At 41.6% G+C, this 16746-nt stretch overlaps 1 protein-coding gene across 8 annotated transcripts in view; it reads right to left on the bottom strand.

The window, feature by feature from the left end:
• Positions 1 to 16677, bottom strand: part of NTRK2 (neurotrophic receptor tyrosine kinase 2) — a 210252-nt gene extending 193575 nt beyond the window's left edge. For all 8 annotated transcript variants that reach the window (XM_015280249.4, NM_205231.2, XM_015280253.4 and 5 more), the window contains exon 1: positions 16405 to 16677. In XM_015280249.4, coding sequence (XP_015135735.2) covers positions 16405 to 16613 — 209 coding nt within the window. In that variant the 5' untranslated portion in view covers positions 16614 to 16677. The remainder of the gene's footprint in view (positions 1 to 16404) is intronic.
• Positions 16678 to 16746: the final 69 nt, after the last annotated feature.

Below are 16746 nucleotides of genomic sequence, written 5' to 3'. Positions count from 1 at the left end.
TGTCCAGTGGTATCCCACAGATTGTAAATTAAAATGTTGTACATGGAATTATATAATCTGTTACCTCTTCTTTAGCAAGAAAAGAGGTTTCATAGCACAAATAATGCTGTCTAATAGAAAGGGATAAGTAGAAACTGCAATTCAACCACCTTTATGGGCTGAAAAATAAGTCTGATGTACAAAGCCACCCTTCTAAAGAGTCCATTTCAAAAGATAACACCGGTCACAAAGAAATGCAGAAATGCACTTGTACTTTCATAAACATCGAGAATGAATCAAAGCCACAAGTTTGCTTACAAGTTTAAAGTGTTTCTTTGATAGAATAAAAATTGTTTTCACTTTAAGAATTTTTTCCTATTTAATGAGAATTCTGATGAAGTGGAAAGGAAAGAGTATTGCTTTCCCAAAAGCAACTAATCTACTTTAGCTGGTACGTAAAAGAAATATGTTGTGTACCCACATCCCGACAAAAGCCTGAGAATCCCAAGAGTTGGGCTGGGCACTCCTCCAAGCTGCAAAGCTGACTTGGGCTATACTCCTGCCAAATGCCAAGGAAAGCAAAAAAGCTTCCCCTAATGGCATTCACTGTCTCTCAAGAAAAAAAAGAAAAGCAGTGAAACGACACTAGACATCACTAGTGTGACACTAGACAAAACACATTATCACCACATCATATGACAATGACTGCTCTGCAGGTCTTCATAGGCTAAAATTGGCCATTACAGACAGTGGCTTGCCTCACATTTTGTGCATGCTTCCTTGGATTTTTAAAGACAATCTGATCTAACCTCTGAGGATTTGTTAATTTATTTTCTGGTGGTGGTTGTGGAATCTATATCTTTTGCCAAGTAAAAACAACAGAATTGTTTATTGAAGACCACTAGTTCATTTATCTGGTACTGCAAGTGGGTAATCTTACTGCATCTGAACCTCCCTTGCTCATTATTTAATCTTCTCTGTCACTTGGACCTTATCACGCCAAAATGAAGTTATGCAAGAGATATCTGAGATATCTCCTCATCCTGTCCTCAGTATTTGACCAGTGAGAACCCTGATGAGACCAGACAGAGACAGGGAAAACATAAGAGAAATGAAATAAAGGAAAATAGACAGGGAAACACATGGAGAAGGGACTCAGAGAAATACAAGAAAATAATCTGATGGACCAATTGACTAACTGAAGATTAAGCCATCAGAAAAGCTCTGACAAACACTGCCATAACACACATCCATCTCTTAAATGTATTTATCACACATCTGCACTTGACATTGCAATTTTAATCATAAAAGCATTGAACAAGAACCTCCCACTAGGAGAAGCTACAGAATTCTGACATAACTTATAGAGTTGCATAGAAATATATTAGTGTATCACATTCTGTGGTAAACCTCAGCCCATATAAAGCAGCTCAGCTGTGCTGAAGTCAGAGGAGCCACCGCAGTTTACATCAAACAAAGACCCAAACACACAGTCTATTTAAAAAAAAAAAAAAAAAAAATCAGTGTTGGTCTGATAGGGAACAAACCAAAGGGGTGGCATTTGGGAGGAAGAAGCAAAATGAATTCAAAATCTTTCTCTTGTTGTGTGAAAGTGGGACTTTCTTTACTCTGATTTTAGCCTCTTTATGGTGGATATAGCAAATGACTTACAATTCCAGTTTCTCACTAACTTGAAGAATTCCAAAAAATCCAAAACCTTTGACTCTACATAACTGCACTTCAAATGGAGACTGAGAAGAAATTCTGACTAACTCAGAAAAATAGCTGCTATGCAATACATGTGTTAAAACACCCTCTGTACAGAATATGACAGCAAAATACATTTCATACCACTAGAAAACCTTACAGAAAGAGTAGACAGATGTAATTTACCATAAGCAGGGACTCTAAGCTTTCTCACTTGCTTAACAAGACTGTTTTAAGTTATGCTTTAGCAGCTATTTCATAGCAGCGAGAAAGAACAAAGTCCAATGACTAGCTGTACACTTTCAGGGAAGTTGTTCTGTTTAATTTAGAAGGAGGTTCAAAATAAAACCTCTTCTCTAACTGAAGTCTATTTTTACCTTCTTCACAACTACTCTACCTTGATGCTACTTATCATCAAACATTAATACTCTAAAAGCACTGTCTTGCAGTGGGCGGTGCTGAGAAATGTAATTTGCCTGCATGCCCTTAAGAACATCCACCCTGTTCTTTAACTGAAGGTTTTTGTTGTAGCAGAGAAGAAAAACATCCTGACTCACTGCTGGCTGAAGTCACATGAGGGGCTTGGAAGCTTCCCCTGCACACCACAGCAAAGTGCAGCACCGCCAAAACCTGTCTGGATAACACCCAATCGGATAGCATAGAGCATCTCACAAATACCAGCTACTGCCTCTAAGCCAAACGCTCCGCTGTCTACAACACTATTCACTTGATTATACCATAGTGTTCTGTCTCTCCTTCAGTGAGTCATCAGTAAACAGTATTTGGTTTTAGACCTTTAATTTCATCTCCCCTTTGTAAACTACTGATTAATTCTAATAAAGGCATTCAGAATCATAAACCTACTGACTGCACATTGCAACCTAGAGTAGTATGCTCATTTCAGCATACTTGAACAGCTATTGAACAATGCCACACATTTTACTCTTTCTGTAACATTCTGGAGAGGATATTTTGAAATCCCATAGTGAAAGAGTTAGCTCTTCCACGCTCTTTTCAGGAGGGCGGGCTCTTCATTTCTGCTTCTTACATATACTAAAGATTGCATATTGCATTTGTACAATGTCAGTAAAGCCACAACTGAACGATGATAGCACGAAGAGAAACACGTTCTGCACTTTAAATCAATTCAACTTCCTTTGTGCTTCAGCAGCTCATAAAACTATTTAACTTTCAAATGACTTTCAAAGACTTTCTTTTTTAAATTGAAAAAAAATAATTGGCCAGCAGAATTATATTCCTTTAAATTATATGATTGACTCTATTTCCTCTGTGTTAATGTATGTTAACGTATACTATTCCACTTAGAGCTGCAAGGGTATGCTGGATAACTCAGCACACACCAGCACCTCAGCACCTCAACAAAACAGACATAAGCATATAACACTGTAAGTCGGCTCCAGAATTATTTCTGCTGCCAGGAAGCTCCCTTAATGGGAAATATATTTTCTTAACACACTGAAAAATAAATCAACTATATGTTTAGTCCTGATTCATATAGATGGTTTAAAAAAAATTAATAAACATTCTCTAGTGAAATGGAATGTTTCTGAACTTTGGGAAAACTTCATACTCTGAGTTATTTTTTCATGTAGTCTTTAGGGAGAAAGGCAGCATACTCGAGACACTGAACTGACAGTAGACAAATTACTATTTAATGACAGGCCACATATGTCCCTAGTCGACACTACTGTGAGAGTTGTATGTAACATCCACTATTAAATGCTGCAAAGTTCCCTAGTGTTGTATTTTCTTACAAACTCAAATGTCAAAACAAGTTCATCAAAAGGCACAGTAAAACTTACAGAAAATTTCAGCACACCTGGGCTGATTTATGGTTATGCATCAAAATCATGCAAAATGTGTAAGCTTGACACAAAACTTGATGGAACTTGGCAGATTCAAATGGATTTCATTTGTAGACCCTCTGAAATCAAACTTAAAATAATGCTCAAGGGGTGTGAACTCACATAGTTTGAAAACGAAGCACAGAGCTACATAATGCTGCTTATAAGGAATGCCAGGTTTCAGGCAGATGTAGGGACCAATGATATAATCTCTACTCAAGCAAGAAATCTTTACATATAGAACCAAGCTCCTGCTAGGAGAGAAACTCTGACAGTATACCATGAGCGCAGTGCAGATACCCACAAGCTGAAACTTCTCTACAGGCTCCATTTTATACTGTTTTTTTCTTTACTCGGTTTGGCTGTCCTCATCTGCTGTCATCAGTGCCGGATGTCATTAGGCCAATCCCAAGAACTCTGATGGCTGGAAAAGCATGTCCTAACTCAGGGAAGAAGTGCAGTGTCCAGTTAGTCCACCACAGACCTACCCAGAATTCAGTAATTTCACAAACAAGTGTTCGACTCCTTGGCTGTCGGGTGTCTTCTGACAAATTCTGAGCAAATGCTGTGGTGACTGGTGGTTTATTGTTTTTGTTTTGTTTTGTTTTTAACTGTGAATCACCTTGTATTTCATGAAGAGTAGAAAACCAACTGCAACTATCACAGGCTCTTTAAGTCATCCTTTAGGGTTATTTTTCCTACCAATTAGAGCACTTAACCGTGAGTCAGAGAAGACTACAGGAGGTAGCTCTTCACATGTCAGCACTAGGACTAGACAGAATTAACTCCAGGATCTGTCTTTGCAACCACTGGCACATGCTTTTTTTTTGAGCAAATGCTTCAATACACACTCAGACAAGATGCTGTACAGGACTATCTGAAACAAGATATCCCACATTCAAGGTCAGTGAATACAGTTAGTTAACTTTAAGAATTCCCTGTTCTTGACGTATGGCTGTGCCAACTGCCAGGAAACAGCAGGACTTAGAGATTCTGCTTCATGCCAAGCTACTGTGGTTATCCAGTCAGTAGTATCCAATTATTACCATGCAGTTGCCATTGGGAATTGCTCCTCTAACACTGACAATCCTGAACAGTTAGCGTCAGCCCAATAGCTTAAAGCAGGAGAAAGCAGGAATACAGTGGAGATCCCAGTTTGGTTCTGGCACTGCAGGAGCAGATCCGTTGTCTTGCTTATGACTACAACTTCCTGAGAAGTGGAAAGCCCACACTTTGCCAGTGAGCCTTGGTTCACTCTTTACAGAACGCAAACATGAAGGCAAATGTGAAAATAAAAGGGTATGCCTGCGATGCAGAGTTTAAGGAAACAGTTACTATATTTAGAGGCAAAGAAAATGAAACATAATGCACCCTTGGGCTTACTTACGTCTCTGGTTTGGCTTCAAGGTGTTTGTTCTGTTCTCATCAAATAGCACACTACCAAATAAAGCTAACTCTCAAGACACCTCATGCAGCTGCCCATGTTTAAGATTCACGCCCTTGATATGCTTGATATCAGAACTGCATTCCCCAAACTGAATGCAGAGCTTACTTAACTATTTTCTCCATTAGGATCACCATTCAGAGTACATGTCCTCCCTGCTGAGCTCCATGAAATTCATACAGCTGAGATTTCACCAAGACATCAGTTTTTGACATTTCTCCAGAGGTCAGTTGACAGCTATGGTCTAGCTTTTCTTTAGCAAAGACATTTTGGAAATGCTGATACTCCTTGATATATTCAGAATGAAGTATCAGCTGGACAGACAACAAACTATTAAATCAAAAAGGTATATCTTAATCACTGACTTTATACTTATCTAGAGCACACATTTCACCAACTGTGCATGAAATTGTCTCTGCAGACTGTCAAGAAGAAACTTACACTACTGTACCAGGTCCTTTATAACACATACACTAAAAATAACATGTTATATAAACACAAAAGAAGAGTGGTGAATGTGGCTCTTTATTAGTTCTTCACAGTGAACACACAGAAGGGTAAACATTTTTTTTATCTTTTTGTAATTTGGCTTGCTACTATGAAATGTCATCTTGAAGGAACATATAAATACAAACAAATATGTGACATTTTTTTTCTCCTACAAAATCACCTCTTGTACTGACTTTTCAAAGGATAGTAACACAATTGCTCTCTTTTTCAGCACTTGTATACACTACCTCTGCAGCTGTTACTGGCCTGGATGCAAATGAGAATGGAAAAATATCAGTTCCGTAACAGGATTGCTTCTAACCATCCTTCAGATGTATCTTTTCAGTTCTCTCAGTGAATCAAAACATTAAAGCATCTCAGTTGATGTCAAAACCTTTGAATTCTTTTCTTCCCAGGCACGAAGCTCAGGCAATGACTTTGTGGAACAGAAGTCTGAAGTGAGTTGCACATACTTCAGTTAGATTAGCACTTGTTGACATAAATCAGTCTGCTTCACAACAGTTCAAGTGCTTTTCCTATTTTCAAGTTTTAAGATGTTTAGCATTGTGTGAGTCTTTTTACAGAGCTTGCTCCGTAAGTAATGCCTCCTACTTATTTCCATAGAAACTTCAACAGCTACAAAGAGCATGATAACACTGTTTGATAACACAAATTCTCAGACAAAAAAAAATGCTGTTTTTCAACATAGTCACCACCATTAGCTATGCATTGGTCTGTATACTGTGCTCATAAAAATCTGCACAAGTGGAGGTAACCCACTGTCACTGTCGCCACTGCTGAAACACAACACCTGGTACCTAACTTTGCTCACATCCACTGCTGGGTCTCCATCGTAAGCATCACGGAATGTTAACAGGAGCAATTTTTTCCACATGGAGGAATTCAATGACACACTTCTGCTTCATACACACTCCCGCATCAGGCACCATTCTATCAGACTGCGCCTCTGCTGTAATCTGTCACATGGCAACAGAAGGTAAGGGAATATTGGTAGGAAGGTTCAACCTCTACTGCTATACCACCAACATCTGCCGCTGATGTTGTGTGCCAACATAATAAAATGGGAGGCATTTCTTTTGGAGTAGCCCTTGTAACCCAGAATGAAACATTCCCTCTGAAGCTCCCCCTGAGGTCAGTCTGCCTCCTACATTTATTTCCACTAGTTGAAATCCATACTTCGTGTTATTTGGTTTTAAATTACCAGCTCTTGGAATGTCAAATACTCTGTTCATGATATTCTGATCAAGAATACCTGCTATACTTTCCACTTCACCTCTCATTGTGTGCAATACAACTTCCCGCCAAATACAGATCAAAAGGTAGTACTTTCAAATGATGAAGTGAAACTACAAAATGTGAGGGCATCCATTCAGGAAAATCTAAGTATATCCTCTTAATACAACAAATTTGCTAAATAATTTGACTGCTGACACCTCAGATAATATTCCCTTTTCCATAAGATATCAAAAGTAGTCCTTCCTCTGTTTTTACTTCAGTCTTGAAAGTCTACACATGGTCATATTCTCTACCGTTTTTCTCTGCAATTACTAAACAGAGAACCCAACTGGTAGATATTTTTCCAGTCTTCAACTGATACCATCTGCCGCTGTGGTTCACAATTCTTTTCCTAGTCTTCTTTCCAGGACCTCTGAAACATCATGGGTAGACCTCAACACAGGTCTGTCTTCTTCAAGCTTCACATTGTCTTTTAGTGGAAGATATACACAAATACATCTTCATATTATGTTACCAAAATATTGTAGAACACTTCATGTTCTCTCCTCTAGGCTCAGAGCATGTTGCTGCCTAATGTATGTCAGTACCAATCTTATTATTTATACTTAACCATAGCATTTTTTCAGAGAAGGTTTAAACAGCATTATAAGTACTTCGCTAAAGCCTTCCAGGCAGACTCTTTGCTCTTCCACATCTACGGCCTCCTCTTTCTCTTATCATACTTATTTCTACTGCTTTCTCTGTCCTGTATTTCTCTTACATTTTAATTGGCCAATATTTTGAATTTACAACTTCTTCCTAAAAATAGCACTTTCTCTTCACTTGAAGAATCCTATTCTTCACTTAATGCAAGTAGTTTCTTACTTGCACTGCTTATATTAGCATAATGATATGTTTGTTACACTTTCTGAACATGTGTCAGGATCCACAGTATTTCTAATGCTTGTGCTGACTGCTATGTTACAGCCTCTTTTTCCATAACTTTCTGTTTCTGTACTTGTTCAGTTTGACTTCTGGGAAATCCTTCCATGCAATGATACATGCAAACCAGTGTTCTGTGTCTTCCCTTCAGGTTTCTATTTGTATTTCTGTTTATTCCACTGCTTGACCTATACATACTACCTTTTCTAAAGTGAGATCAATCTGACTTAACACTGCATTCATTTACTGTTATACTTCATTGTTATACTTCAACAAAATCTACTCTTTTCTAAGTGTCATTTTTCCATTTTGACATTGTTTCTAGTCTTTGACCAGCTTCTCTGATGTTTTCCCTTCAGACCATACTCTTGTTCTTCATATGCCTCTTTCACAAGGTAATGTTGAAAGGCTGGCCTTCTACAGTTTTCCTCCAACTTTTTCAATATTTCTGCAAACTCACCTTCTTGTCATCCACCACTACTTTCACAGCATCCTTTCTTTATCTTTACAGATTTTGTCCCTGCCACTGCTTACGAGTAGATAAACGTTTTTCTAATCTTTCTTGTCTGTCAGCAGTTTGTCCTTAAGGCTCTTGCAACCACACTACATTGCTGCACACACCTTTCAACACTCCTGCAGTTTACATACCCTTGCAGCACATCCCTTTCCCAGGATGGATGAAGTATTCACCTGCAATTACATAAGCAGGTGACAAGCAGATATTTCTGTCATACCTCCAACTTTTTAGGACTCTTATCTCCTAAGTCTTTCACTTCAAATGACCCCTGTGAAGAGAAAAACTTCTTCAAGCTGAACTGTTCATTTTAAGTCATAACAAGAGATAGAAGTATTCTACAGCAGACTAATTCTGTCCATATAGCCAGACCGAGCCAACAGAAGGATTGAGTGCCTCCTTGCAGACAGAATGCCATGGAGGGCTGGGAGAAGTGTTCAAGGCGGGGAAGATCAAAACAATCTTTCTTCCACTTACTCTCACTTCCAGGACAAGTGATATATATTTCTGCAGCTGAGCCACCTAGGTCAACGTCCGCCAAACAACACAGGCTCCAGGCAACAAGGCAGCCACTGCACACAAACACACTGCAGTAGCTGCAGTGATTTCTAAAACTGAAGGAAAAACAAAAAATAAAAACAAAAGAAACAAAAAAGCCTGCAGAAGTAGCATCCAGCTTTAATATTTCTTTCTAGTTAGGTGCCTTAAAGTCACATGCAAACTTGTGCCAATTCAAAATGTTTGTAAATATGTTTGAATCTAACTTGAAAAGTTTAAAGTTTTGTGTACATGTGTAAGTACGTGTGCAATACACTGTATTCAAAAGATATTTACATTCCTTCCACTTTAAATTGTATGAGTAAAATACTTCATAGTATGCCTAAGTTCATTAGTTGGTCCCACTGAAGTCAACAGAACTGCTCCCAGCAGGAGAGTAGTGTGTTCATCAAGTGAGCTGTACACGTGAAGTGTTCAAAAACTAGTTTTTTAGAAATAAGGAAGATGTGAGTCTGGAGGACGAAACAGGAGATGAATAAGCAATAGCCTGTTCACTTGCCTATACAAAATGAAATGGAATTTCACCCTCCTGAACTCGACCCATAATCACCAAATAGGTTCTGATGATTTAAATTAGATCAAAAGCCGGTCTGTGTGAGGTAGAAGACTACTGACTGGGAAGAAATGATGGATATAGCTGTCCTCTGTGGTTCAGAGCACTGGGTTCAATTCTTACCTCTTCCTAAGGGAAACCTCTCAAAGGACACCGTACCATAAGGCAACCTGAGAGAGGGCAGCCTCAGCCCTACCTGTTCACGCTGTTCCCCTTTCTGTTGCAACTGAATGCTCTGTGGAGCAGGAACAGGACTCAGCCTTCCTGCTGCACAAACAAGCACTGTGGTCGTTTAGCTAAACAGACTGTCTTGCTCTCTGGCCCAAAAGCACATTCAAATGCTCCACATCAAGTAATGCAACTCAGACAGGAAGAACTGAGGCAAATCCACATCTGTATGCCATACAGGACAGTAGTTACAATGCTGACATGCAAGACCCAGGTTCAGATCCGCATTCTGCTTCAAGCTGTGCAGGCCCAGCATGCTCCATGGAAGAGGTTTGCTTGGGCCACGCAGACATCTCACTCCTCAGCTTGACGCTGCTCACTGGGGGAGTAGCTGTGCTTTTCCGCTCACCTCGCTGAACCAAGTCCCCGAGGTTCTCTGCAGGGAGTGGAGGCAGTGGACGCCTTCATCAGGTAATTCGCAGCAGGAATCTAATTTGGCCTCCTGAATCACTTCCTGGAAGAAGCGGGCTCTCCACTGCTGGCAGGAGAGCGGACAGCTGCATTAAGGACCTTCACTGCAGTCTGCAAGGAGTCTCCAGATTTTAAATGCTGAGGCCTGGGACGTTCCCAGACATGCTGAGCAAGTCCAGCGCATGACACTCGCAGCACATGCTGTGAAGTCTCTCAGTGTATGCCCATCAGTCTGACATGCCCAGTATGTGCGCTTGATTTATCTGCATATGCTTGCTGTGCTGTCTGGCATTTAGAAAATCAGACAGTTGTTGCAAAAGAATGGGAAAAGTCACGTCCTATACACACTTCATATGGGATACAGAATCTGATTGTGTAATACACGCTGCACTGGATATCTGCTGAATATGGCCCTAATTATTTTTACATGTAGGTTCAGAAACAAAAGAAGTAAAAATAGGTCAAAAAATCTAGAACTGAGAGATTTCTTTCAGCTCAGATGTCAAACCATGAGGAAAAATGGTGAACTCGCCTGGGCCCAGGCAGAGCTCCCACGAAGCCCAGGAGTACTATCCTTTCAGTGATTTTCTGTTTCTGCAATGGACTAATTTTGATTAATGCATTATCCCTTTATTCAAACATCAGGTGGACTTAGACAGTGGGCCATGTATTCTCTGTGGATCCAGCACAAGCTTCTGTAGTGACTGGAGGTAGCACTATTTTGCACACGGAAGTACTGTGCAGATTTGTTTCAATAAAGAATCAGTGAAAATTTGAAAAGTATCCTTCTAAAACATTCAGTCTCGACGTCCTATTCATTCAACATATGTAGCCTTCAGAGAGGAGGAAAATGCTGGGAAGCCAAGAAAAGCCCCAGAGAAACATACATCAAGTAAGGCAGTAATAGGTCCCTTCTGTCCTAAAGGTAAAGCGGGTAGGAAAACACCTGAAACAAAGTCACTGCCATCCTTCCTTTCTGTCCTCTACTCTGCCCAGAAGGCATCAAGTCAGAGGACCTTGCTGGATTAGGATCAGTTCAGTCTGGATGAAGTCACATCACTTAGAGATTAAAATGCCTCCAAAATACCCTGTGCCTTGTGCTTCCTTGCTCTACTTTCTCTTAGCTCTGCAAAAAGCTGTATTTCTTGAAGCCTTGTCTGAGAACCAAAAAATATTGACCTGAAATTTGATCTTCAAGAATACATCCTAACAGTGACTACCTAAGCCAGAAACAAGAACAGATGAAGTGGCATGAAATACGTTTAATAGTTCCAGCTGTAACTTTTGCTGATAATCAACATTCAGTGCAGGTCATGTTCTTCCAGGAAAATTTTTAAAAATTGCATATTCACAACAGAATCTCCATGACATGGCCTCTTTCCTGTAAGCGCATTATGGTTCGTCAATGTTATGTTAATAGAAGCTCTGTAAGAAACAATATCTCCACATACATATTTCAGTGGAGCTTAAGCTTGGTTTGCTTTACGTGGTTTCTGAAAATACAGGCTCACTATCCAAAGTTGAATTAAAGTGCATGCCCAATATATTCAATTTCAACAGCACCTCTGTGCCTACATACCTTTGTATAAAAAGATCTTAGCAAACACAGTGTGCAGTAACAGAGCAGTGCAGGCATATGGCTTTCAAACATTTCTCCATTTGAAATGTACATAAGTGTGAATTAATAAAAAAAAAAAAAGTGCTCCCATTTTTAAAAGACAGCTTTCAAAGCGAGGCTTTTGAGATGTAACAAGCTAAATATACTTTTAACATCAATAAGTACTGAGAGGGTTTTTAGGGTTTTTAGAGTTCTCTGCTCCATTTTTCATCACTTGTAACCCTTCATTACCTGCTACACACATCCAGCTTGGGCAGGGAGATTCTGCTAGCCACCGTCATCAATGTGTTGTTAGACACTGCCGCAGTGAGAGATGACAAACAGGGAAGAGAGAGAAGAGTAATCGAGAAAGAACCGATCTTTTTCCCTCTTACTTGACAACAAAATCCAAAATGTAGAAATAAGACTCTTGTTTAGTTATATGAAAGTTTTTATTTTATCATTATTTGAGATCTATAATCTTGCTACATGGCTGCCCCCCTTTCACTGTCAGCATTAAACAAAACAAAACAAAACAAAATCTGAAAAATCCAGAAAATGTCATCCTAACCATATCTCAGGCTGGACTGCCCAGCCCTCTGTTTTCCCGTTAGTAGGAAAGGAAATGCAAGCTTCTTGAAATCAGCATATTCAAAGGTAAAGTTTTGAATCCAAAGAAATGGCCTTCATTTTCATGTATAAATCTCAAACATCTTAAAATTCGAGTGGCCAAAGACACAGAACAAGAGGCAGTGTTTTGCCAGCCCACTCCTACACAAGGCTGAGCACCTCCTGATGGATGCTGCACCCATACACCTCACATCAGCCTGCTGGAGAGAGCCTCTGCCAGCCCCCAGAAGCCCCATCACTCCTTATCAACTGGGGGGATAAGGAATGAAATATGCCATAGAGAAGGCGACCTGCAAGCAAAAACACCCAGCATATACAAAACCCTTTAATTTGCAATCTTTTAAATGTTTTTAGAGTCTGGAAATTAAAAAAACAGTTTTCATAATGCTTACTTTAAACTTACTCTAACCCATCACCTAAACCTTTGAAGAAAGATGGAGAAAAAAAGTGACAAATTCCTAAAATGAGCTATTATATCTCCACTCTCCAAAATCCCTTTAATAATTTGTAGCCCGATGCCTTGTATTTTACTATATAATTCCAAGACACCAGAAGGAGCTTTTCAATCCAGCCAGCATTGCAGAGCCAACGGTTCTTTTGAGGAAGAAAAGGCTAGGGGCTAAGAAACCTTGTAGATAACCTTACATTATATTGAATCTACAACAGTCTAGAAATCTAAAATGAAAGAGACCCAAAATACCAACAGCACTGAGCTTTAGATGAATTTCAATATGCCTTTTTTTTAGCACAAGCTCACGTGACTTATTAAATAATTTAGTCTATAAATTACTTATCCTGTCTTATTTATTAACAATTCTAGAGTGCTTTATATAACTGCATTAGTAATTTACTTTGTGGTTTTGAAACGTACGCAATACACAATCACCTCTCTTTTACTAGGCAGGCGCTAAGAAGTCACCTACTATTTTGCTGGCAAGCAGCTCTTTCTGACACACACCAATTAATTTCAAATTCCATTTACCTGAATAATCATAAGTCAACATATTAATGACTTGATACCAGAAACTAGGCCAGGAATACACTAACAGCGCAAGAAGTCTCTTTGAAATCAAGATCTATGAACCACCACACATGCTGACATATACTAACAATACACATTTCTTAATGAGACAGTATTAGATCGGTCCTTCCACAAAAAGTCTTGAACATTTTTGATCTTAGTAATTTACTGCCCTATTAACATTCTTGCTCAAGTGATCTCATTGAGGACTACTTATCTGCTGTAGTGCCTGGATTTAACAACGCCCATACACTTGTTTTGCTCTCACCACTCTCGTTCCTCAGCTCTTAGCACGAGCCTCAGTGACTGATATCACAGTTTTAATACAGGGCCTCACTTTGGAGTTCCATTTATCTCCAGTAGTATCAGTACTACCAAACAATTATTACAACTGAGCTCCGTTTTGATGAGCAGTTTTAGCACTGGCATATGCTTTCCAGACCAAGACCAGCCCGTGTCAGCATCCTAACCAACAAATCCAAAACCTTACTAGAGGCAGAGCATTTTCAAAATCTGTCTCTTATTCCTCAGAATGACAAAACTTGCAAAACAACAAGGAAGAAAAAGAGTGAGGAAGATGACTAAGAAAAGCACCAGGCAGAAATACTCCTATGCCCTCCCACACTGAGTTGCAGCAGCTGGGCTTCACATGGCTGATGCAGAAGTGCTCTAGAGGTCTTTCTGTTGATTTCTGCATGTTTGGATGCAGATCCAAGAAAAAATATAGTTACACTTAGACCGGGAGGAGTGGGTTCATTGGGCTTTAACCTGCAGTTTGCACGTGGGCCGCTATAGAAGCGAAGCTCCATGCACAGGGCAGTATGGGCACACAGGACCATGGGTCTGCCATTCCGACCAGCAGCACCCCATCTGTCTCCCAGCCCTCAAAGCCAAGGGGACACCCTTTTGCTCCTCAAGTCCTTCCAGCTCAGCAGCCAGCCCTCTGCACCACCACAGGGCCACATGTCCGCCTGAACCATATGGTTCTCGCCAAACCCCAGAGTACATAGCCCACGTAAGGGACTTTAGGCAGCCCCTGAGTCAGTGGATGCCTTGCCTAAGATTGCCAGATCCACTCCAGTCGAGAGGAAGTCATAAGGGATAAATGGAGGATTGGTCTCAACAGGCATGTGGGAAATACATGGGGATAAATTACTAGAAATCAGGTGTCTTGTGCTCGTCTCACTCTTATTCATCTCAAAAGTAATTCCACTGGAGATGGACGGAATTGTGCTGTATCTACAGAGCATAGAAAACTAAAATCAGGTCTCATGCTTCCTAAGTAAAATGTTATGCTTCGGTCCCTTAAACAGGTTTCTTAGCTAGAATAAAGCAGGATGTGCAGTGTTAAAAAGATGTTTTCACAATCTGCACCTACCATATAAGAACCACGTCCTCACGTATTTACTGTTAACCAAATTCTCACAAAATAATATGATGGCCATTGCAGACGAACTTTTACGTCTACAAAGTCATTAACGGGCCTTCATGTTCTGTGTTAAAAGTACTCTAGAAAAGACCGTCTTAAATACGTGCCACGGCATCTCCTGAGAAATCCATGAGTCAAAATTATTTTTAGATCACCAAACACAGCAACATGCAATGTCACAGAATGATACAGTAAAAACTGAGCAGAAGTGTAAAGGCAGCAATGCTGGAAAAAACACAGGGCAGAACGAAAGCAAGAAGCACCAGTGTAAAATGACTAGACATGTTTCAAGCTGGTCATGGACGGAATACATATTTACGTACACATTTCTTCCCCTGGCCTTTTAAACAGAGTTTAAATTCTAGGGGGAAATTATTGCATTACCTCCAAATTAGAAGTACGAAGTAATAAGCGAGAAGAGCCTATGAAAATGAGCAGAGATGCATAGCTCGAAGCAATCTTTTTAACGAAGCAATCCACTGAATATTAAGCAAACATCTGAAACAATAACTGTTGTAAGAACTTGGAAATATTGTTTCACTCTTGTAGGTCCTAAAAATCTACTAGAGATAGGCCACAGAGGAACAGCAGGGACGAAAGCCCCCGTTTTTTCCCTACACTCACTGGGAAATGCAGCAAATGGACTACCACAAACTGCAGAAAGGTGGCCCAAGGGCGATAGAGTTAATCTAATATCACACTACACCTTGTGTCATTTTTGTGTTGTTTCTAAAGAAATCTGAGAAAGAGGAGAAGAAGGTAGAAATGAAACGGCAAGAAATCTGTACAGATTTGGGGAAAAATATTACAGAAGCTTTCACAATATAATTGTCATGTGAAAAAATCTGGAAACAACAGGGGCCGGGGAAGAAAGGGGTGGAAAAAACAAATTTAGAAGGCTTTTCTCCCAGGTCTGTCATCTGCATCCCCGTATCCAACATTTTTGCTCAGCAAGTGTCCTTGTGCCTTTTCTCAGCTAAGGCATGCAGACGCCACAGAGTGCCGGGCTGTCAGAGGACGCAGGGTTGAGCAGGAATTGCTATACAACTCCCTCACCAACTATCAGTTGCAGGCAGGCAGAGATGGAAGCCACACACGGGTGAGAGAGAAAAAAAAAAAAAAAACTTTTTGCACCTTCCTCGCTATTAACGAGGGTTTCCTAATCCTCCATCACTCGCTAAGAGAGCACCGGGCTCGTTCCCCTGCAGGCTCGGGGTCAACTTATGGAGAAGGGCAAAGAGGGCTCGCACTCCTATGGCTACGGGAGGGGAGAGAGTTTGCGGCGTCCCTTCCTCAGAATATGCCGCATCCCTTCCCTTTCTTTTTTATTTTTTTTTTCCCCCACCAGAAAAAGGGTATAAAGTGAAGAGACCAGTGAAGAGGGTGAAATCCCACTAAAGCTCACAGGATTAAACAGCGGGCGCGAAAGTAAAATAAATCAATAACTTCAGACCCCGTCCGGGTCCGCCGCAGAGGTGCGCTGGGGGCTGCGCGCACCCCGGGGGCGGTCGGGGTCGGAGGCAGCGCCGGGCGCCCACCCCGCTCCGCGCTGCTCCGCGGCCGGCAGCGACTCCGCACCCACCTCCCGCCCCGCTCGCGGGGAACCGCATCGCGGCAATGGGAGCGTATCATCCCAGTGGGTTTGCAAGGGTATCGCCGGGAAGTCGAGAGCAATTAAATCACAGCGGACTTTCGGGCTCCCAGCCACCGCGGCTGCCCCCGGAAAAAGTGCATCTCCGCGCGGGGAAGTTGCCCTCCGCCCGCCGCGCCCGGATCGGGGCCGAGGCCAACCCGTACTCACATCTCGGTGACATTGTCATCCTCGGTGCTCCGCTGCGGCACGGGGAAGGAGGTGATGCCGGGCACGGGCTCCGAGCACCAGATCCGCCAGGAACTGCAGCGACAGGACGCGGGGCAGCCCAGCGCGCCCCGCCAGCAACCCAGCACCAGGCAGCACAAGCCCCACAGCCGCGCAAGGCCGGGCCCCGGCCTCCGCCGCCAGGACACCATGCCGCCCGCTCACTCCAGCGCAGCCCGACGCCCTCCTCCCGCTGCTGCTGCCGCCGCCTCTGTCGGGGCGCACGCCCGGAGGGTGCGCAGCCTTCTGCGCCGCGGGCCGGCACCCCGCGACCGGGACTCACAT

Source organism: Gallus gallus, chromosome Z (genome assembly GCF_016699485.2).
Source record: "Gallus gallus isolate bGalGal1 chromosome Z, bGalGal1.mat.broiler.GRCg7b, whole genome shotgun sequence".
NCBI classification, from domain to species: Eukaryota; Metazoa; Chordata; class Aves; order Galliformes; family Phasianidae; genus Gallus; species Gallus gallus.
This window is presented reverse-complemented; position numbering and strand designations above follow the sequence as displayed.